Source organism: Acomys russatus, chromosome 4 (genome assembly GCF_903995435.1).
Source record: "Acomys russatus chromosome 4, mAcoRus1.1, whole genome shotgun sequence".
Lineage (NCBI taxonomy): Eukaryota > Metazoa > Chordata > Mammalia > Rodentia > Muridae > Acomys > Acomys russatus.
The window spans coordinates 29060649-29084210 of NC_067140.1; the positions used below are offsets into that span (position 1 = coordinate 29060649).

The following is a 23562-nucleotide window of genomic DNA, read 5'->3' on the forward strand; positions in this document are numbered from 1 at the left end:
ATCAAAACCTGAATTCTGTATTTTAGTTATTTCAACCAGTGTTCCTTAGTTTCATCCACTTTAACCAAGTTCAAAATACCTTGGACATCAAGTAAGTAAACATTTGTTGAAATCCAAGAGTGTTACATGGGAGAACGTTACTTAGGTGGAAGGTATTAGTGCAACTCTGAAGTTAGACCTCCGTGTTCAAATCACACCCCTGAGACAGGTGTGAGTAATAGCAGATAATTTGTGAGATAGTTTTGATAGTCTCTAAGTTAGCCATGTTGCTCTTTTAAAATGGTTTATCTGCCTTCTCTGTAGTCCTTCATCTAGTTATTAGATGTGGTCCCCTCCTGCCAGGGTTTCTCTGTGTAGCCTTGGCTTTGTAGACCAGGCTGGCCTCAGATCTGCCTGCCTCTACCTCCCAAGTGCTGGAATGAAAGGGTGCGCCACCATGCCCCGCTCAGTGTGCATTAAAAAAAAAAAAAAAAAAAAAAAGACAGTTCCTTACTACCAAGTATAATTTTAGCAGTAGTTAAAAGGATGAATTATCTAAGTACTACTCTCAAGATTTAGTACACAAAGTGTGCCCATATCTCAGAATATGTGATGGCTGAAATTGGAGTTTGTGGCTCAAATTATCTTTGCATTTGAGTAGTTTCTTTTTGTGCTTTGCTACTGCCTGTAGATCCTTCTAGTGTTTTCCTCAGCTCACCTCCTACCTACTCTACCCACTTCTTTGTCCTTTTTTTTTTGTGCTAGAAATTAGTTTGCCGAGCAAACAAATGTTCTAAGCTACATTCCAGCCATTTGGCCTCTTTCCTTTTCTTTTTCTTTTCCTTTTTAATTTCATATAGGGTCTCATGTATCTCAAGCTGGCCTGTTAACTTGCTGTGTAGCCGAGGTCTTTCTGCTTCACCTCCTGCGCTCTGTGATAACTGTCATGTGCTTCTACTTCCAGTTTATACAATGCTGGGGATCACATCTGGCATTTCCACGCACTCTACCAACTGAACCACCAAGCTCAGCCCAGTTTTCTTAACTTCTAAGAGGTTGAACTAAAACACCATTCTACAAGTCTGTGACAGAACCATTGCGTGAACATTACCTGGAATGTAAAAATCCAGGTTAAATTTTATGTTAAAGGTTCAAGACTGTATTTTTAAGTATAAGGTGTAGTTTTTAATGTACATTGAGGTTTGAGATAAATGGACTTAATATGGGTATTTTGAATTAACCAGAATGGATTGTCATGTTGTTTTTTAATCTGTCTTTGTGACCATTCTTGACCAAAGCTTTGTAAGGCTTATTGCTTTGGCTATCGCCCATGTGCTGCAGGTAAGGAACTCAGTTGAGAGAGGCTATGACTTACTTGCTGAAGATATTGATATAAACCTTGAACCTAATGTTCTTTTTTGGAGTAGGGAGGCTAGACCAGGTATCAGTGGGTAGCATATACTTCTCGTGTCATTAGATCCTTTCCATATGAATGATAGATATATTGTGACAGAATGGAACTTATAAAGAAGGGGGTGTGTGTGATTGTGGTTGGAAATTAAAGCCTGGACCTTGTACACACTAGACAAGCCCCAGAAAAAAGAATTCTTATGGTATATGCTTGCCACCTCTTGAGTTCTTCAGCGAAGCAGTTCTTTAACCAGAGCTTGAGCCTTTTGCCTAGGAAATGATAGAAGAGCCCTGCAAGCTCCAAGGAACCCTGACACCCTGTTTCCTGTGCTTCTGTTTAATGTCCCAGGTTCCTCTTTGGTCATGGTGAAACCTCCTGCTAGCTCTTGTTTCATTTGCTCACACTTTGAGACAGGAGTTCTCTAGAATAAGTTCCCTAGCCTCTGGCTTTTCACTGATTAATCCTTCTCCCTAGCAGGGATTACCTACTTAAGGACAGTATGCACATTCAAAGTATGTGTGCTGGAAGAACAGAAGACTGCTATTGCTCATCCCTTCACATCATTGCCAGTTGAGAAAATTTGAATCTCCTTATTTGAATATTTATTCCTGTGGTTGTTTCCGTTTTTTACATCTCTATCTGACACATCAGCTTCCTTTTTAACTGTTTCCATGAGCTCCAAGGACAATTTACAGAAATTGGTTTGGAGTAAATGCTCTCCCATATGTAGATCCAGGGGTTGAACTTGGGTACCCTGGTGGACAGCGAGTGCCCTTACCCACTGAAACCCCCACCCCCACATTTGTTTGTATGTGTGTAACTGTGTATAGGCACAGGCACCTGTGTGATGGGAGTTGGTTCTGGGCTTTCAACTTGGATTGGTAGCAGGTCCTTTTACCTACTGAGCTATCTCTCTCTGACCTCCTTTTAAAAGTATTTATTCAAATTAATTAATTGTTTGGAGACAGGATCTCACTGTGTAGCTCAGGCTGGCCTAGAATTAAGCAAAGTTGGCCTGCTTCTGTTTTCCCTTATTGAATGCTAGGATTAGAGTCCTCTGCATACCACACTTGTGGAGGTCACGGCACAACTGTGTGCACACTGAAGATCCAGCTCGTGCTGCCAGGGTTGGCAACAAAGGCCTGTAATCCAATGAGCCATATCTGCCGTGGCCTAACATATCCCCCCCCCCCAGTCCCCCCAGTCTTTTCCCTTTTTCGACAAAGGGGTTTCTTTGTGTAGTTTTGGCTTTCTGGATCAGGCTGGTCTCAAATTCACAGCGATCCTCCTGCCTCTGCCTCACTGAGTGCTGGGATTACAGATGTGCATCACCTCACCCAGCTTCAGAAAATAAAATTTAATTTATGTATATAAGTATTAAAAAGTTTTCAAATTAGCATGCAAAATGATGGGTGTATTTTGGCATTTCTACACATATGTACAATAATATTTTATTCATTATACCATGCTTTTGTTGTTTGCCAGCGTATATAGTATGTCTAACAATGTGCTGACCTAGTTTAAGTGCCCAGTATTTATTGGAAGCAGGGATGTGTCAGTGCATGACTGTAGCTCATGATCTCTATAGTATGTTGAATCTGTCTGAAAATTTGATTCATCTAGGTAATGTTTTTCAAGCTGATGGGCTACCTCATCCTTTACTGCACCAGTCAGTGGTGGCGCACACCTTTAATCCCAACACTGAGGAGGCAGAGGCAGGTGGATCTTGATGAGTTATGTAGCCAGGGCTACACAAAGAAACCCTATGATGGTATAGAGGGCATAAATAAATATTAAGGTGTAAGCTTATTTTGTATTTGCTATTATCAATTTTAATAGATGCATAATGGCTTAATCCAATTTCTGTGAAAAGGGAATTCTAAAAAGATTGAAAGTTGGTTCTGGTCTCTGGGCTTTGGTTCACGAAGCAATGACCTACACAAGTTTTACAGATACTGAGTTGGTATACAAAAAAGGAAAGGTTAGTTCATGGAAGGGATGCGCTTGAAGAGATAAAGAATTTGAAGCTGGTCCAAGGCCTGTAGTTTCAAGCACTAGGGAGTCTTAAGACAAGAGAAACACACAAGTTCATGGCCAGCCATGCTCTACAGCAGTGGCTCTCAGCTTTCCTAAGGCTGCGGCCCTTTATTACAGTTCTTCATGTTGTGCTGACCCCCAGCCATAAAATTATTTTGTTGCTACTTCATAGCAGTAATTTCTACTACTGTTTTGAATCATAATTTATCTGTTTTTCAATGGTCTTAAGCGACAGCTATTAAAGAGTCTTTCAATATCCTCCCCTCCAAAGGGGGCAGGGTTGTGACCCGTAGGCTGAGAACTCCTGCTCTACAGAGTAAGTTCAAGGCTATCCTAGGCAACTTACTGAGACTCTGTAAAAAGCAAAAAGAAGGCATATAATCCAGAGGCAGAGTACTTGCCTACTATGTACAATGCCACCAGTCTCCCCCAGCCCACCCCCACCCCCCGCTGCCAAAAAAGAGAGAGAATGTGAAATAGAGAATTTGGAGAGAAAAAGATTTGTCTAGAATCCCAGTTTCCACTGATTTTAGATAAGTTGTAATTTGTGTATCTTATCCATGTTCTTGCTTCACACTGAATGGGAGATGTAGTAAAGTTAAAAATGGCATACACATGAGAGGGAAGGACAAGCTCAGGCAGTTGCAGCTTCTATTGTAACATAAATGAGTTCTGCAGGAAGTGCTGTCAGCTTATCACTCAAAATATCCTGAGTACTACTGGGGTTCTGCTAATATTCTTTCCAATAGAAATATACTGAAAGATTAGCAACATTTTAATAAAATGCTACTAAAACTGGTAAAGTTATTGTTTCACTGCCTACTGGTGCCTTCTCTTTTGAATCATGGAAGCCTGGTTTCTATTGGGACAGTAAAGTTAAAGTGCTAAAAATCATATTTTTTACAGTGACCTGCCATATTTCTTCCTGTCCTTTTATTTTCAGATAGAATTTCTCTATGTAGCCCCAGCTTTCCTTGAATTAAGGATTTTGTCTTGGTCTCCCTAGAGCTGGAATTCAGGTGTATACCATCAGCCTCCACCACCCACAGTTTTAAATTAACAATGCAAGGGGAAACCAATAAGACACTGTATTCCAAAATGCTTTTTCAGCGTGTGCGTGCGTGCGTGCGTGCGTTATATAGACACTCATGTGTGAATATGGGGAGGCCAGAGGGTGGCTTCCGTATCACTTTCCACTTTATTAAAATTAATTTTAATTTATTGAGACAAGGTCTTGCAATATAGCCCTACCTGACCAGGAGCTTGCTATGTAGAACAGGCTGACTTCTGTCTCTGAAGAGCTGGGATTACATGTTGCACATCCGTGCCTGGCTGCAATGATGGTTGTTGTTGTTGTTGTTGTTGTTGTAGTACAGTGTCTCTCACTGAACCTATAGCTTGTCAGTTAAGCCAGATTGGCCAACCAGGCAAGCCTGCAGGGTAGAATCTTGCTGTCTGTTCCCAGTATTCGTGTGCCAGCTGATGCTGAATATCCAAACTCTGTCCTTGTGCTTGCACTTTACCACTGAGTCGTCTCCCCGTTTGCTTCTAAAATAACAATTTAATAGTATAGCTTGATCTGATAGTAACTGTACAGTCATAGGAAGTGATAGCTAGCCGCCTCCTCTTGCTGTTCTGAAAAATGTTCTGGCTTCAAATTCTCCATGTAGCCAAAGCTCTTCCTGAATTCCTGATTTCTCTGCCTTCACTTCCCAAATATCAGGATTCTGAGTATGTTTCACTGCACTTGGTGTAATAGCTGTGCTCTAATGTGAGAGTCCCCTTTGTGAGTAACACCCAGTTTGGTGAGCTTAACTGCTTAAATAACAGAATTCTGAGGGCTAGAGAGATGGCTCAGTGTTTAAGAGTACTGGCTGCTCTTTCAGAGGACATGGATTCAATTCCCAGCAACCACATGAGCTCACAACTGTCTGTAATTTCAGTTTTAAGGGCTCTGACGCCCTTTTCTGTCCCCTGCAGGCACCAGGCACACATGTGGTACACAGACATGTAGACACCACACATCCATACACATGAAAGAATATTTTTAAAAAGGAAAGAAAGGTAATCTCTTGGAACCATTAGCAAGAAATTTCTTCATTCACATAACTATGAACAAGGCCCACTCTACCAGGTATACTACAAGAATGAACAGGAAGCCGGGCATAATCCCAGCACTTGGGAGGCAGAGGCAGCTGGATCTCTTACGTTTGAGGACAAGCTGGTATACAAGAGTGAGTTCTAGGACATCCAGGCTTGTGCAGAGAAACCATGACTTGAAAAACCATAACAAGCACCTTGATCTGTCATTGGGAGCTTTACTTTGTAACCTCTGAGAATTTTTATATTAGACAAGATATTAATGACATTTATTAATTTTTTAAAACTCAGTATGTCTTAGTCAGAATGTGAATTTAGTTTGTTATCTGCTAGTGTACAACCTAGGGAATTCAGGTAAATTAAGTAGGAGTAGTGAATTAAGTAGATTTTTTCCCCTAAAGTACTTAAATCTTTAGAGAAAAGAACCCCTTCTGGTATGCAATAAAATAACCTCTAACTTTATCTCATGCAGCTCAAAAAAAATGAACGGCACCCTGGACCACCCAGACCAACCAGATCTTGATGCTATCAAGATGTTTGTGGGCCAGGTTCCAAGGACCTGGTCTGAGAAGGACCTGAGGGAACTTTTTGAGCAGTATGGTGCTGTCTATGAAATCAACATCCTAAGGGATAGGAGCCAAAACCCTCCTCAGAGCAAAGGTAAAGTATTTTTATTTTTATTCTGCTTTATATATATGGTGGTCAAAGGATAAGTTAAGATACTGGGTTCTCTCCGCTGTGTGGATCCCAGCGCTTTGATCTGTTGAACAGACTTACTGGCCAGAGGTTTTGGGTTTTAGTTTGGGCAGGGGGGGTTGTTTGAGATATAGTTTCTATAGCTCTGGCTGTCCTGGAACTTGATGTGTAGATCAGACTGGCCTCCAACACAAGATATCCTCCTGCCTCTGCCTCTGAGTGCTTGGATTAAAGGTGTGTGCTGTCACATATGACTGGGTTTGTAATTTTAATTCCTATATTATACTATACATCCCATCTCTGGTTGTCAAGATATTTCTGTAATTATATGGGAAGGTGTCCTTTTATATTGGCTATATTTTCTAATCCATATATGTTTAATGACTTAAAAATAATTTTGGTTTGCATTTGTTTTTTTGAGACAGGGTTTCTCTGTATAGCGGAGCGCTGGCTGTCCTAGACTTTCTTTGTAGACCAGGTACATGTGCCACCATGCCTGGCTCTAAAAATAGAATATTAAGGTGCCCACGTGAGGATGATTTGTAAGGTGCATCTGGGAAGTTTGTGTAGGTGTTCACAGAGCTGTGTGTCTCATTTGATTTAGGAATGGAACACTTAAAAATGGAATAAGCCAGCCACAAGAGGCTTTTTGACTAGAGCAAGATGATGTTACCTAAGTCCTTAAAGGATGGCTCATCAACTGAGAAAGGCTTCATAGTAGGCAGCTTGTTGGCAGTAGCCTACAGAATAGATAGGGGAAAAAAGGTTGGGCATTTCTAGAGATTTCAGGAGACTGATAGGAAGTAGGCAGCATTGGCTTTGCTTGTACATACAAGCATACTCTTATTTTCCATATCACCAATTATAGAATGAAGAGCATGTTTATAATGTTTGTGCAAGAAGTTAACAAGTTAGGATCAAGAATCAGGAAGAATTTTCTCCACATGACATAGTAAACCAAAAACAAACATTTTTTTGTTTTGTTTTTTGTTTTTGAAATGTCTGTCAATACAACATTAATTTAAAATACTAAGTGCTGTGTAGTTTTGAGAGAAAACTGTTGTATCTCATGAGAATATACAAGTATCAGATCACGGAAGCCCAAGATTTCTAAGACCCTTCTGTCTCTAACCCAAATACAAAACGTTTAAGAGTCCAGACAGTACCAAGACGTGAAGAACAAAATTGTTTGATGAGAATCAGAATTCAGAAAAAAGCCTGGCCTGATGGCACACGCCTTTAATCCCAGCACTGGGAGGCAGAGGCAGGCGGTTCACTGAGTTCGAGTGAGACCAGGACAGCCAAGGCTACACAGAGAAACTCTGTCTTGAAAAAAAAAGTACGCCCTTCATTGGGTGGTAGCCACATACCTTTAATCCCAGCACTGAGAGTCAGAGGCAGCCAGATCTTTGTGAGTTTGAGGACAGCCTGGTCTACAGAGCTAGTTCTAGGACAGCCAGGCCTACACAGAGAAACCTTGTCTTGAAAACCCCCACTAAAAACAGTGCCCTTCATCCCAGCCTTTTCTTCTCTCCAGTTTTAATAAACTTATTTCCTTTTGAAGTTCTGCAGTAGTGTAGGGTAGAAATATTCTAAGAATTGTCAGTTTTCAAGGTACTGAATTTGATTTTGTAAAATCTTGTTTATGCAGGGTGCTGTTTTGTTACATTTTACACCCGTAAAGCTGCATTAGACGCTCAGAATGCTCTTCACAACATGAAGGTCCTCCCTGGGGTAAGAGGCTTCTTATAAGTAGAAATGGCACAGGACATGCTTATGCATGCCAGGCATATACTGGAAAACATTTTGGAGGAAAGGTAAATTGCTATGGGAATAACTGTGAAAAGGAGATTATAAAGGGAACAATTCAAAGAAGATAGACATAAAGTAGTTTTTACTGTCAAGAGTCTTGTGTATTTTAACTTTATGACTCACTTCTGTCTTTTCATGTATTTTGTGAGTTAAGATCAATGGACAGACCTGAGCTGAATTCCTAAAGGCTGTTGTTTTGACATACCTTTATTTAGAGTGTGTATTGTTGAAAGCCGTTAATAGGTTTGGAGAATAATACAAGTGGTTTTTCTTTTTAGATGCATCACCCTATACAGATGAAACCTGCTGACAGTGAAAAGAACAACGGTAAGCAAGTACATCACATCTGCTCTCCTGTGTGTGCTCCCACCCCCCCACCCCCCTGTTCTTAGGATATTTGTATTGAGTTGTGCTTTTAAAAGCCTCTTTGTCTCAATTTTAATAAGTAAGTGAGAAAAAGAGAGTTAACAGAAATAATACATATTAGGATGAATTTGGAGGGTATAAGAGTATACAATATAGGCATTTAGAGTTTGAGGCCAGCTTGGGTCACACATGAGACCATATTTAAAAAGTAGTTAGATACACAGACAGAAAACCTAGAATGTCTTTGATGAGGATAATTTCTTTCTTTTTCTTTTTCAAGTTTTCTGAGACAGGGTTTCTCTGTATTTACCTTGGCTGTCCTGGAGTTGCTTTGTAGACCAGACTGGCCTCAAACTCACAGCAAACCACCTGCCTCTGCCTCCCAAGTGCTGGGATCAGAGGCATGTGCCACCACACCCAGCCCAATGATATTTTAAAAGATTTATTTATTTATTAGGTATACAGTATTTTGCTTGCATGTACACCTGTACACCAGAAGAGGGCACCAGATCTCATTATAGATGGTTGTGAGCCATCATGTGGTTGCTGGGAATTGAACTCAGGACCTTTGGAAGAGTAGGCAGTGCTCTTAACCTCTGAGCCATCTCTCCAGCCCCCAAGGATATTTTCTTATGGACAAGGTTAAGGAGGAAACTGGGCCAGCTGGGAAGGAGACCTGTTAGTGCTTTAAGAAAGAGTTTCCTAGCTGGGTGTGGTGGTGCACGCCTTTAATCCCAGTACTTAGGAGGCAGAGGCAGGTGGATCACTGTGAGTTTGAGGCCAGCCTGGTCTACAAAGTGAGTCCAGGACAGCCAAGGCTACACAGAGACCTTGTCTTGAAAAACCAAAAGAAAAAAAAAAGCTTCCTGAGCCCCATAAAGACAAGTCCATGATGAGTGCTGTTGCCAAAGTTCTACAGTCTACCAGCCAGCTGTGACCCACGTACTTCTGTCTGCTATAGAAGCTGAACATAAGGGCAGCCAAAGAAACCGAAGTTGGTGGTCAGAAAGCTATAGATATTCTTTGCTTCACTCCTACAGCTGAACTCTTTGAGGAAATGCAAGTCTAATGAGTTCATGAGCTGAACAAAAAGTTCAGCAGGAAGCTCAGTGGAGAGTGTGCCAAAACAAACTTGGGAGAAGATGTGTCTAAACAGTCTGACCATTTCAGGGCCCATACTGCTGACAGCTATGCTTGGTGTCATCCTTGAGGACTTGGTCTTTCTGAGTGAAATTGTGGAATTGAGCAGACTCTTCAGTAGAACCCATCTGAAGCTGGATGGCTGCTGCTGACTCATAACATTCATTCAGACAAAATAGAACAATGCTGTAAAAAGCCCAGAAACTAGAATGTTAATTTTAAATTCTCAGAGTTTCAGTTAGAAACACAAACGACTCAGGAGGTAGAGACAGAAAGAACTCTGAATTTGAGGCCAGCCTAATCTACTTAGCAGGTTTCAGAACAGCCAGAGCTATGTAGAAATAACATGTCTCACGAAAGGGGAGGAGGGGGAGGCAGGCAGACAAACGACCAAATGTTATTCACAGTTTAAGGGAAAGATTTTTAAATAAGTAAAATTTAAAATGTTGGAAAAGGAAAGTAGAAAGTTCCCACTGAAATGTCTTCGGTTCACTGGTCACATCAAGTGTGAAATCCTTTTCATGGTATTGCTGGAAAGAGCAAACATACTAACCACAAGACAAGATGCTAAGAACCTGCCTGCCTGTCAATCAGATTGGTCAAGAGCACAAATTCTCCATATCTTACTTGTGTGCTTCCAAATATATATAATTCTAAGTCACCATTGTTATGTCACTGTATAATTGGTTATATAATTGTATACCATTGATAACGGAGGAAGAAATGTATTTAGAATCTGTGAGATGGATGCTATGAGGCAGGGCTAGGATTCAAACCCAAGAGATTTGATTCTTCACTATATGCTATACTGCCTTTTAGTGATAATGTCCAAGCCTTTTGTGTTTTACTCTTTTAGCTGTGGAAGACAGGAAGCTGTTTATTGGTATGATTTCCAAGAAGTGTACTGAAAATGACATCCGAGTCATGTTCTCTTCATTTGGACAGATTGAAGAGTGCCGGATATTACGGGGACCTGATGGCTTGAGCCGAGGTGGTATATTTTTATAGCTTTAAAAAAAAGATACTTGTCTTAAATTGCCGTCTCTTATTTAAGTGGACTAGTGGAAGACCGATACCTAGCTGTCATAGATGAAGAGGTTGGACTTGCTACCTCCTGCTGTACACTAGTCATTCCTGTCACTAGTTGGTCCTTTTTGTATTCTCCCAGTCCTGTTTAAGGAGTCCTGTCTCCTCAATTTCTCTTAATGTCCAAAATGAAACCATTTTCTCCTCATCTTTGCTTCTCAGTATGAACTGGGAGTCTTTGTGGCTCCCTCAAAACCTCCTATTTGTGGTTTCTTGTTAACAGTTAGTCCCCTATCATGACATATCTATCTACTGAATGAGTTTGTGAACCCCTGAAAAGTAGGATCATATTTGTATTGCTAACATGATAATTAACACAATAAGTTAGACGATCAGTCAATGTTTGTCAGATAAATCTCTAAACAAGTGAATATTGATTCTTTCCTTACCAGGATGTGCGTTTGTGACTTTTACAACAAGAACCATGGCACAGACAGCTATCAAAGCAATGCACCAAGCACAAACCATGGAGGTAAGGAGCAGATAGATGATGGAAGAGGAGGACAGTCCCTTGCCTGACAATGCTGGGAGAGCTGCCTGTCAAAGTCTAGCGGCATGTAGAGCACCCTCATCCTGAAACTTAAAACAGTCGTCACTCTGTCTTAGGGTGTGAAATACTATGTTGAAATTTATAAACCTAAGCTCTTGCAGAGGACTTGTGTTTGATTCTTGGCATTTTAGGAGATCCAACACCATCTTCTGGCCTCCATGGGCACTGTAGATGCATGTGGTGCATAAACATACAAGAGGGGAAAACACTCATACATAACACAGTAAATCTTTAAAGTCAACATTGCAGCCATATATGATGATGCATGCTTGTAGACCCAGCAATTCAGGTTAAGACAGGAGGATCACTTGAGCAACATAGTAAAATTTCCTCATTTAAAAAATACAGAAATTGATTATTAGAAATAAATTGTCCTTATTACCTAGTACCTATTAGAAGAGTCATTGGGGATGGTGAAAAATAGAATGCAGTGCTCATATCAACAAAAAGGAGTATTTCCTTCCCCGCCCCAGGAAGAAACTGTTGTTGTTGTTTTAAATTGTACGTGTTTATCCATTTGTCTGTCTGTCCACATGTAGAGGACAAAGAACAATTTGTAGGGGTTTGTTTTCCCCTTGCATTCAGTCTGTGGGTTTCAAAAATCAAACTCAGGTCATCAGGCTTGGCCATAAGCGCCCTTACTCACTGAGCCATCTCCCTGGCCCCAAAAGAAGGACTTTGACCCTCTGGTTTTGATGTTCTCATAGGGTTGCTCATCCCCTATGGTGGTAAAGTTTGCTGACACCCAGAAGGACAAAGAACAGAAGAGAATGGCCCAGCAGCTCCAGCAGCAGATGCAACAGATCAGCGCGGCGTCTGTGTGGGGAAACCTGGCTGGTCTGAACACTCTTGGCCCACAGTACTTAGCAGTGAGTTCTGTGGTTTGCCTTCTGCAGAATGTGCAAGCTCCCAGCTGTTCCTCCTTCTGCTGTCTCTAGCTAACTAATAGTGGCATTTACAACTTTGGGCATGTAGAGATTTTACATAAAAATGTAGGCAATGTCATTAAGTCGTGCTAGTCTGTCTCCTTTATGGTTCTATACTGAGGCTTTGCTACAATTAAAGAGCTACAAGTATCTTTTCCCTGCCTCCAGGAGAAATCCTTAAGAAAATCTTCATGATTTAGCATAATTTTCCATGTCACTTTCTAGAAGATGTGGAGATGATCATCAAACTCTTTATTCAGCCTTCCCTAATAGCATGACAAAGAGCCGGGCATGGTGGCGCACGCCTTTAATCCCAGCACTCGGGAGGCAGAGGCAGGCGGATCTCTGTGAGTTCGAGGCCAGCCTGGTCTACAAAGTGAGTCCAGGATGGCCAAGGCTACACAGAGAAACCCTGTCTTGAAAAACCAAGGAAAAAAAAAAAAAAAAAAAGGCATGATAAATGTATCTTTCAGCACACTGAAAGATCTTGAGATTAAAATGGATACTATTAAATGAGATTACAGGTACATCTTTGCGTTTCCCAAGTTGTAATTAAGTTTCCTTCCATTGATTTCTCTGTTAGTGACTTTTGAGTCATACAGTCTAAAGAAGGTCCAACTCTAACTTATTACTTAGGTTTTAGTTTATCATAATCTTATGGGGGCAATACACAAAGGAAAGGGCACATGGGCAAGTTCCAGTTCTTGGGAGGACCATGGCAAGAAGACCCTGAGTTCTGGGCTCAGCCTGTGATGCACAGAATGGACTGAAACGGTCTCAGAAAAAGAGGTGGTCTTCTTTGAAGCTGTAAAACCACTGAGTCTATAAGTATAGTTTGGAAATGTGCGTTTAGGAATAACTAACGCAGTCATTCCTTATTCTTTCAAACACTAATTCTGTATGGAAACAAGAAAGGTAATTGTTTCTGTCAGCTCTTACTGAGTTCTAACCAATTTGATGTCCACTGGTTTCCATTTCTAAAATGGAAACTACCAATATGTCTTAAAAATTAGATTAGAAAAAGGTAAAACACTGTTACATATATTTCAATAAATTTAATTCTTTTTCAGTGCCATGAACATTGAAAGAGATTGTAGTTTTCCACCAGAATAATGCTTTGAAAATTAAACCTAGCGTTGGGGATGGGGGTGGGTGCAGAGGCAGGCAGATCTCTGAGTTTGAGGACAGCCAGAGTTACATAAAAGAGAGCTCCTATGTGAACTACACATGCACACACAGCCCAGAAATGCTACAATATGATCCAGTGTGATCATTTAAAATAGCTAAATGGAAGGCTGGTTGTAATGGTGTATATATGGGGAGGCAGAGGCAGAAACGGGTAGATCTCTGTATTTGAGGCCAGCCAGAGCTATATAGTTAGATCCTGCCTCAAAAGATAATATAAGCCAGGCCTATAGCGCAGGCCTATAATCCTAGCACTTGGGGAGGCAGACGCAGGTAGATCTCTGTGAGTTCGAGGCCAGCCTGGTTTACAGAGTGAGTCCAGAACAGCCAAGGCCACGCAGAGAAACCCTGTCTTGAAGAAAGCTGCTAATAATAATAATAATCATAATAATAACAACAACAACACTAGTTGATGGTTGTAACCTAAAGAATGTAATGTTTTGGTCTGACTAGTAGAACATAGGAGAGAGAAAGACACTAGAGGTGGCATATAACCCAGTTGGTTTGCTGGTGCTTGAATCTAGATTATTTCTCTGTGCTGTTTTTGTCCTTTGTTATACTATATTCTGCTGCCCAGAGATTTGAGCTTAACTCACTATCCAATGAACAGTCTTCTGGGCCAGGGCTCCAGCTGTGTTGCTCTTGTCCTGTGCAGTCATAGCCTTGCATTTCTGTTGGCTTGGGAGCTTGTCTTTGACTTTCTTCTCTGGGGTCCTCTGCTCTCTTGCTTTGCTGTGCTATAGAGTTATCCCAGATTCAGAACCAGCCCTCACTCTCACTCTTGTTCTGTTTTTTGGTGTAATGTCTAGCTTTATTTGCAGCTCCTTCAGCAGACTGCCTCCTCTGGGAACCTCAGCACCCTGAGCAGCCTCCACCCAATGGGAGGTAAGTGCTTCACTGCTGCAGAGGAGCGGCAGCACACAGGCCAGCTGACGGCTTCCTCAGTCTAAGAGTTTTGCACCACTTGAGGCAAAACTTTTTCACTCATTACATTAAGGTGACTACATCAGGACTCAACTTTCTCTATTATGTGGTCCCACTGTTGGTTGATGCCATGTTGCTCTGAAGTTATCTGTATCCTTCATTCTAAGTCAGGGAAAATGGCAAAGAACCCTTAGGGACAACCAGGCTTAGGCCATTCAGATGTAGAAAAACTCCTACAGTAAGTAACTTTCAGTGGCTTGAAACTTGACCAAAACTGCTAGAACCAGGGAGGTTTTGTGTTTCTGAATTGATGCTGTTGTTGCTCTTAGGATTCATGGAAAATGTAAGTAACAAATACATGGTTTATAGCAAAATGAAGCTCTAAACACAGACAGGATCCAGGGACCATCAGAAAAGTCTGAAGAAACAGAATTGAGTAGTTCCACAGCAGCTTGTGCCTGTACTCTGTAGAGTGGGGTGGAGCTAAGCGTATGCATTGAGGGGGGGGGGCGACGACATACTTGGTTAGCTGCATTGTGAAGTTTTGATAGTGACTAGTTTTGTCATAGGGAATTTTGTTGAAGGAGTTTTCTGTTTGGGGAAAGGAATTATAATGTATATTTTTTTACTTTGTCCACTTCCTGTCCTGATAGTGTGTATCTCCTTTAATAAGATGCTTTGCAAAATGCGCCTTACTCTGTGTTGCCTAGCTTTTGCTTAAAATTCTTTCCCTCACATTTTTTTTGTCTTCTTTTGATGATTATTTACTGTTACAATGTTTTCTTTATCCCTTCTCCTGTGACTGTTCTTTCCTGTTACTCCCATAGAGCCTTCTAGATTTGTTTCCTGCTCCTTTCCCTCCAGTACACCTGTATGTGTAAGAGGGGCTTATACTTTACTGCAGGTTTGGCCACTCTGCCCATGATAGGTCACAGGTGTGCTCTTCCTTCAGCTTTGCCTGCCTCAGGGATAGTGTGCATTTGGAGTGCTGTTGGTGTTGAAGGAGCAAGCTCTTCTCTTAGAGAGGTGGCTTTGCCTTTCTTCTCCTTTCCTCTCTGCTGGGCGTAGATCCCAAGGCCTCAGGTGTGGTGAGCATGAATTAGAACCCCGGCATTTTAAAGTTTCTTACTAAATGATAGCTGAATTTTTTTTAGAGCCCTGTGGTGTAGCATGGAAAATACAGAAAATAGGTATAATCTTACATACAATAGTTACTTCTTTTTGTCTGGGACCAGTTTTCAGGCATTGCTGGAGTAAATGGTGGATACCTAATCTGCTGGCTGACATCTGTTTTTGATATTGCAGGGTTAAATGCAATGCAGCTACAGAATTTGGCTGCACTAGCTGCTGCAGCAAGTGCAGCTCAGAACACACCAAGTGGTACCAATGCTCTCACTACATCCAGCAGTCCCCTCAGTGTACTCACCAGTTCAGGTAAGGGGATAATAGGGAACCTTGTGTACCTTGAACAGATGCTCTGCTTGAAGACAGAAGGTTAAGGGGAAGGGTATGCCATCTTGGAAAGGAATTATCACATTTCCTGGTTGATTGTGTTATGAACAACAAAGAAACAGAGTCTTGGTCTTATCTGTCTCCCCGCCTCTCTATCTCTCCCCTACCCTTTCGAGTTTGTTTGTTTCTTTTGAGTCCTGCCAGTCTTATACTCGATGCTTAGACTAGGCTGGCCTTGAACTGGAAAAAGATCCTTCTCCCTCTGTCCCCTAAATGCTAGGATTAAAGATTTTGTGGATCACACTCTTTTTAGATTTTGTTTTCAGTTTTTTGTTTTGTTTTTTAAGTAAGCTATTTCAGGCGGGATAGATGGTTCAGTGATCTTTTAGCAGACCTGGGCTAGTTCCTAATATGTATGGAAGGAAACTCACAGTTGCCTGTAATGCAAGAAAATATAGCTTTGTTTTCTAGCCTTTGCAAGTGCCTATGCAGCCGGGCGTGGTGGCACACACCTTTAATCCCAGCACTGGAAAGGCAGAGGCTGGCGGATAGCTGTGAGTTCGAGGCCAGCCTGGTTTACACAGGGAATCCAGGATAGCCAAGGCTACACAGAGAAACTTTGTCTTGGGGGCGGGGGACCAAACAAGTGGCTATGGTCACGTGTACATATCTTTACATAGATGCACATATGTACAGTTTAAAATAAAAAAATAGTGTACATGTGTTTGTGTGCGCATGTGTATGCATGTAGCAGTCAGAGAACAGCGTGCAGCAGTTGATTCTTTGTACCTTGTGGGCCTAGGAATGGAGCTTAGGTCTTTAGTGTTGGTGGTCAAGCACTTTTACCCACTGAAGCAGCCTCTGATGTCATTTTTTGACTGACTTGAAATCTGATCATTTTTAGTTTACTGTTAGCACCATTTGTCTTTTCCTTAGAAGAACAGTTACCAGAATCAGTCATTCTTGCAAAACCCCTTTTGCAAATAGAAAAATTGATAGAATCATTCTTGCGCTTTGGTTCCTGTCCACAGAGAAGGCAAGTGATGATTTAACTCCTGGATTTCTAATAGCAGGGTCTTCACCGAGCTCCAGCAGCAGTAATTCTGTCAACCCCATAGCCTCACTTGGAGCCCTGCAAACATTAGCCGGAGCAACAGCTGGCCTCAACGTTGGCTCTTTGGCAGGTAATGGGTAGCCCCTAGTTGTCATCAGGCTAATTTTATAAACTAACCCCGTATAGAAGTACCAATAGAGGCCGGGCGGTGGCGCACGCCTTTAATCCCAGCACTTGGGAGGCAGAGACAGGCGGATTGCTGTGAGTTCAAAGCCAGCCTGGTCTAGAAAGCAGTCCAGGACAATGAAGACTGCAAAGAGAGACCCTGTCTTGAAAAAAAAGAAAAGAAAAGAAAAAGTACCAATGGAATAATTGCCTTGGCCCAAGAAAAGTGAGAAATAATCATGGGATTTTTGTCAGATCTGAGGTAAATCCAAACTGTGCTGCTTGGACCATCATTCTAATAGTCATTATCTCATCAATGAAGTAGAAGTAATAGAATACTTTCACGGGTTAAATGAGAGCTGGTTAAGAACACTGTCTGCTCTCCCAGAGGTCCTGAGTTCAATTCCCAGCAACCACCTGGTGGCTCATGACCATCTATAATGAGACCCGGTGCCCTCTTCTGCTATGCACCGCATGCAGGCAGAACACTGTATATGTAATAAATAAATCTTTAAAGAGAGAAGAAAAAAAGCTAAGTGAGTTTGGGTAGTGGCAGTGCACACCTTTAGTCCCAGTTAACCCAGGAGGCAAGGCAGTAGATTCCTGTGAGTTCAAGGTTGCACTGGCCTACAGAGCGAGTCCAGGACTGCCAGGGCTACACAGAGAAACCCTGTCTTGGGGGCGGGAGAAGAGGAGGAAGTTAAACAAGCAGCTAGAGAGATGGCTCAGCTGTTAAGAGCACTGACTACTCTTCCAGGAGGCCTGGGTTTGATTTCCTAGCAACCACACTATGGTTCACAACTGTCTGTAACTTCAGTCCTGAAGATGACGACACCTTCTTCTGGCCTCCATAGATGCTGCATATTTTAAATACAAAAAGCTTTTACAAGCTGGGCATGGTGGCGCACGCCTATAATTCCAGCACTTAGGGAGACAGAGGCAGGTGGATCTTTGTGAGTTTAAGGCCAGCCTGGTCTACAAAGTGAGTCCAGGACATCCAGGGCTATTGCACAGAGAAACCCTGTCTCAAAAAACCAAGGAGGGCGGGAAGCTTTTATGAAAATGGCATTAACCGAGAACATAAGAGTCAGGCGGAGAACACAGGCAAAGTGCTGATGAGCACATTGCTTAGGTCAGTGCCTGCCACATAGAGCATGCTCAGTAAATGTTGAATGCTATTCTGATGACAGCATTTACTCACATCTTAAGAGTCACTGTTTCTGGGGCTGACTTTACCACATCCCAGCTTTGTTTGAAATAGATAGCCAGTCGGTGGTGGTGCATACCTTTAATCCAGCACTTGAGAATCCCTGAGTTTAAGGCCAGCCTCATCTACAGTACGAGTTTCAGGATAGCCAGAGTTACACAGAGAAACTTGCCTCAAAAACCTTAGGGAGAATGGGAGGGAGAAAGAGAATAGCTAAAGATGAAAAATAGACCTAGGCATTTATGAGTGGTGTCATTCCTTCCATGTGCTAGAAAACAGTAATAAAGAGAGAGGTGATGGGTGTGGAACTGAAAATGTTCATGTTAGCATCAAAGTCTGAAGGAGGGCTGGTCAGATGAACAGTCTTACTCAGTGGGTAGTAAGAGGAAAATAAAAGAGCAGTTTTGCAGGGGGAGGAATCTGTCGTGAGTAACAAGTGTATTAGTCTTTAGCATTAATTGAATCTCTGCAGTGTTTTAATCTTGCTTTCTTCAACTAAGGAATGGCTGCTTTGAATGGTGGTCTGGGCAGCGGTGGCCTTTCCAATGGCACTGGGAGTACCATGGAAGCCCTCACCCAGGCGTATTCTGGGATCCAGCAATATGCTGCTGCAGCTCTCCCCACACTGTACAACCAGAACTTATTGACACAGCCGAGTATTGGTGCTGCTGGAAGCCAGAAGGAGGGTGAGTGCACCAGAGCTGGGTGGCAGCTTTGGGGCAAGAGAACTGAGGTAGTCAGACTAAACCTTTTCCCAGCCAAGGCCATGAACAGGCTGAGAAAGACTATGGAGTGCAGTGTTGTTGCTGTTTTGGGGAAGGTGGGTGTGTGGTTGGGTCAGAAGAGCTTAGTTTTTAATAAAGAAACAAACACATTGGAATTGTAGCATCTGGTCATTTGACAAGAATTTGTTTTTGTGTTTCTCAAGACAGGATTTCTCTGTGTAACAGCTGTGGGTGCCTTGGAACTTAAATTGTAGACCAGTCTGGCCTAGAACCCAAAGAGATCAATCTACCTCTGCCTCAACGAGTGCTGGGATTAGAGGTGTGCGCCACCACTGCTTTGCTAGGAATTTTCTTTTGTTAGGAAACATCCTCTGGATTATGAATCTATCAGAGGATTGTCTAGATCAGGATTGATAGAGTGGGAAATAGATGGATATAGATGGGATTAAATTTAGGAGAGACTTTCTGGACAGCTACTGCTGGCACTTTATAGTGTTCATGTCTAACTGGGTTTCTGTACCATGAGTTGATACAGATTAAGCACTAATATAAGAAAAACAAGCAGCCTTTTTGGCTTTGGTGTATGAACCAGTATTAAGAGACCTGCAGAAACCAAACCCAGCAAGTATGTAGGAGAAAAAGAGCAATAGGGGCACAGACATGGCAAGAACATGGACCTGGAAACAGTAATGGGCCATGTAATGCTTGACAACAACTAGGAGGCACTCTTCAGTATAAAACCACACTCATAGTAAGTAAAGAAAGTATACTCTGCTACAAGTAAAGTATAATCATAGGCACATTTTTTAAATGTGTTGTTGTTTTGTTTTGTTTTTAACCAAGGTATAGTTTTGTTATGGTTAAATTCAAAATCTACCCATTTTAGTATAAAGCTCTGAGTTTATGCAGTAACTCCCCACCATAGTGGGAGAACATTTGTAAATCCCCCCTAAAAATTCCTTAGCACCCCACCTGTGTCATTTGCTGCTCCCATTCCTGCCTCTGGCACTACCAGTCTTATTTGCCATCCCCTCAGTGTCTAGGCATAGTTTTGAAACCTAATTTTTGTTGTTTACTTGTTTTTGTTTTTGAGGCAGGGTCTCACTATATAGCCCAGGCAGACATTGAGTTGAGAGCCTCCTGTCTTAGCTTCCTGAGTGGTAGGGTTACAGGCTGAAACTTGTTTTAACTGTGTAACCCATTCTACACCCTTTTTCTTATTCTCTGTGGTCTCCAGTGTCTGTTTTACTACTATACATGCAGATCTGCCTTCATTCCAATCCCTCTAAACTCTCTCTGGCAAGGTATGGGCCTTTAACATCCTTCTATGAGCTAGGCATAGCCTTTGGGTCTCTGTGAGCCTGGTCCACATAGTGAGTTCCAAGACAGCCAGAACTTCATAATGACCCCCTCCCCCCTTTAATCTCACACTTGGGAGGCAGAGGCAGGCAGATGGTCTACATAATAAGTTCTAGGACAGCCAGAGCTACACAGAGAAACCTGTTTTTAAAAAGAAAAGGCCAGGCCGGGCGTGGTGGCACACACCTTTAATCCCAGCACTCGGGAGGCAGAGCAGGCAGATCGCTGTGAGTTCAAGGCCAGCCTGGTCTAAAAAGTGACTCCAGGACAGCCAAGGCTACACAGAGAGACCCTGTCTCGAAAAACAAAACAGAAAAAAAAAAGGCCCTTCCTTGGGATGACATATGGCTACATGCAAGAGAAGAAATCTAATTTTGGAATTAATTGCTGCTAGGTTTCCTGCCTTATATTTAGAGCGTGTGCTTAGTTTCCCCCTTCAAAGAATAAATTTGTTGAGATTTTGCTAGTGTTGGTATAGATAGGAATGAGAGACCTTTGGCACTGGGTGATGAGCATACTTAACACTGATACTCTTCCATCAATGGGTATTTGAAGGTCCAGAAGGAGCCAACCTGTTCATCTATCACCTGCCCCAGGAGTTTGGAGACCAGGACCTGCTGCAGATGTTTATGCCCTTTGGAAATGTCGTGTCTGCCAAGGTTTTCATAGACAAGCAGACAAACCTGAGCAAGTGTTTTGGTATGTTGGCTTCTCTTCTGGTGTCAGAATAGGATTAAATATTTTGCCATCGAGAAAGAGAGAGGAGCTGCTGACAAATTCAGAGAAAGCTGCATTTGAGTTTGACCCCAGCAGATCCTAAGACCTCTTTCGAGCCAGAGGAAATGGTGTATAGAAATGGCTCAAAAAGGAAGAGAAAAGGTGCTGGCAGATGTCAGGTGGTACCATTGAGAGCCTAATTGGTTTCATGTGGATGTTACTGCCACAATTGGGGGGTGGGGGTGCTGCAATAGACACAAACAAAACTCAGTAAGTTTGTGAGTTCCAGGACAGCTAAGGCTACACAGGGAAATTCTGTCTTGAAAAACCAAAAGAAAAAGAAAAGAAAAGGAAACGATAACCTCTTGTACAAGGAGGATGGAGACTCTGCCTTATTAGGTCCCTCACCTTGGTTTCTGCTTGGACACACAGGTTTTGTAAGTTATGACAATCCTGTCTCAGCTCAAGCTGCCATCCAGTCCATGAACGGCTTTCAGATTGGAATGAAGAGGCTTAAAGTGCAGCTCAAACGTTCGAAGAATGATAGCAAGCCCTACTGATTGTGCTCCCCTCTGAGACTGGAGTGAGAAGATCTTCTGGTAAGTGGGGGAGGAGCACCCTTAAGCATTCGAAGCCCTAAGGCTGTGTGTTGACAGCCCTGGACCCTGATCCCTGCCACTCTCGCAGGCACAGCTTGCCCAGAAGACTCAGCTACTGCCTTCTGTGGGAGTGTCGCTTCGTACAGAGGACAAGTTTGTGCTTTGGTTTCCAGTGTTTTACTTTGGAGTTTAGGTGCCATATCCTGAGGGTTTTTGTTTTGTTTTGTTGCTTCTTTTTCCCTTCATTTAAAGTTTGCCGTGTTTGTAACCAGTATGTTGAGAAGGACCAACACCAGTCCACCCTGAGGAAAGGGGAAATGGGTTTAAAAGATGGTCAGAATGTGCCCCAAACCACCGAAAGAGAGGACTAAGCAGAACAGAAAATGGATCCCCCAAATCTCTCTCCCTGAGTGCAAGGGTGGGAAGAATGAGAACTAAGATCTAATGCACCACAAGGGCAGAGTGGGCGAGGTGGCTTGCCATCTAGGCCCCTTCATAACTGTCTGCTCTCTGTGGAAATGCTGGGTTTATGCCACTTATTTTTCTGATTTTTGTCCTGGATTTCTGCCCTTCTTGCCTAAAAGGAGGTCAACAAGTCTCAGGAAATACAGCACTTCTTAATTTAGCCTGAAATATGCAAATCACAGGGAGATGCCCGTTACTCGCCACCCCAGCCCACCATTGGTAGTGATTGCATCATCCTGCCTGGCTGCTGGATGTTTGGGAGAAACAGCCAAAGAGGTCATTCTTAGTTTATTTCGGTATGAACTTAGACCATGCCCATTTCCAACAGTTCCTTTGAAGAAAGTCTGTGGAAGTTCACCACAGCAAGGAATATTGCCTCTTTCCCTGGCCACAATTTTCTCATGCGGGCAGACCTAAGAAGGTCTTGCAGCATCTAGCCAACAAGGGTGCGGTTTGTGGCCAGAGCCATCAAAAGCCATCTGGTTGAGGGAGGAGGGATCTACTTCTTGGTGTGCCTGAGTCAAGGTCGTTGAGGCCAGGATGCTGTATGTGAGCAGAGCCTAATAGTCAAGAGGGTGCAGAAGTGTGTTCTGGCCTCCTCGGTGAAGGTGATCCCCAAGTTGTTCCCACCAAGGACTGGCAGGCCTTTCCTCTAGCCCCATCTTCTGCCCTTGAAGACAGAAGAGAGTACAGGAAGTTTACAGGCTCCATATGAGTTTAGTGTTCATTTACCTCAGTATTAGCCATGTTCATTTTGTCATCACGCTTACAATTAGCTCCCTTCTGCCTTTCACGGGTCTTAACTCCAGCCTTTGCCAGTGTCCCACCCAGCCTCTGGGCTCTGCTTCTGCTCCAAGAAATGCTGTTGGGAATATGCATCTGAGCAGAGGTAGTCCCATAAGCATATGACTAACAGCCACAGCCAGGGCCTGGGTTCCAGGGTCCTTGGAAGCTTAAACCTCACACGTTTAAAAGTCTTGACTCCTAGCAGTGGAAATTAGACGGGGCTAGCCTGCTCTAAGTCAGATGGGCACACTCTCCCTGTCATGCTGTCCCTGTGGATAACAAACAGGGATTGACCATCTTGCTGTTAAGCAGGTAGTTGTTCGAGATGGGTTGTCCCATTGACTGTGGGACAGCTGTTCTGTTCTCATAGTGAGTGATGAGTTGGCCTGCTGTCCTCTTACATACACATGAAACACACACTTCTTAAGCTGAACCACGTAAACTTGAATTCTACGCACTGGGAGAAAAGTGTCCTGTGTTTCAAGATAAAACTGTTCTAAAGGCTTCCAGGGTAATGATGGGATTTTTTAAAATAAATGTGAAAAAATAAAAAGATAAAAACTTAAAAAGAAAAAAAAAAGAAAAAAAGAAAAGAAAAAAATTGCTAGGTTGGGCAGGCACTGCTCTGAATCCCAACCGGCTGGAACCAAGAATGTCGTTTCTATTTTTATAGAAGTTTTATACAGCTCCGGGGTGGAGAATATTTATTACCTAAATTATATCTCTGGAAAAGGCCAGGATTTTGTAGGTCTAGAATGTGATTGTTGTACACACGGGGTGCTGTGTATGATTGAAACTACTGACTTTCTGTGACCATTTGC

General features: G+C 42.5%; 1 protein-coding gene across 8 annotated transcripts in view; it reads left to right on the plus strand.

The window, feature by feature from the left end:
* Celf1 (CUGBP Elav-like family member 1) overlaps positions 1-23562 on the plus strand; it is a 72859-nt gene that overhangs the window by 47578 nt on the left and 1719 nt on the right. For 3 of the 8 annotated variants that reach the window (XM_051144087.1, XM_051144086.1, XM_051144080.1), the window contains 12 exons: positions 6000-6187; positions 7875-7957; positions 8314-8362; positions 10398-10532; positions 11020-11099; positions 11885-12046; positions 14098-14173; positions 15518-15646; positions 16735-16848; positions 18591-18776; positions 20730-20873; positions 21324-21490. In XM_051144087.1, the coding sequence (XP_051000044.1) occupies positions 6000-6187; positions 7875-7957; positions 8314-8362; positions 10398-10532; positions 11020-11099; positions 11885-12046; positions 14098-14173; positions 15518-15646; positions 16735-16848; positions 18591-18776; positions 20730-20873; positions 21324-21451 (1474 nt within the window). In that variant the 3' untranslated portion in view covers positions 21452-21490. Of the gene's footprint in view, positions 1-5999; positions 6188-7874; positions 7958-8313; positions 8363-10397; positions 10533-11019; positions 11100-11884; positions 12047-14097; positions 14174-15517; positions 15647-16734; positions 16849-18590; positions 18777-20729; positions 20874-21323; positions 21491-21578; positions 23043-23562 lie in introns of those variants that run through there. The other 5 variants (XM_051144088.1, XM_051144082.1, XM_051144081.1 and 2 more) reach the window with 4 other exon arrangements.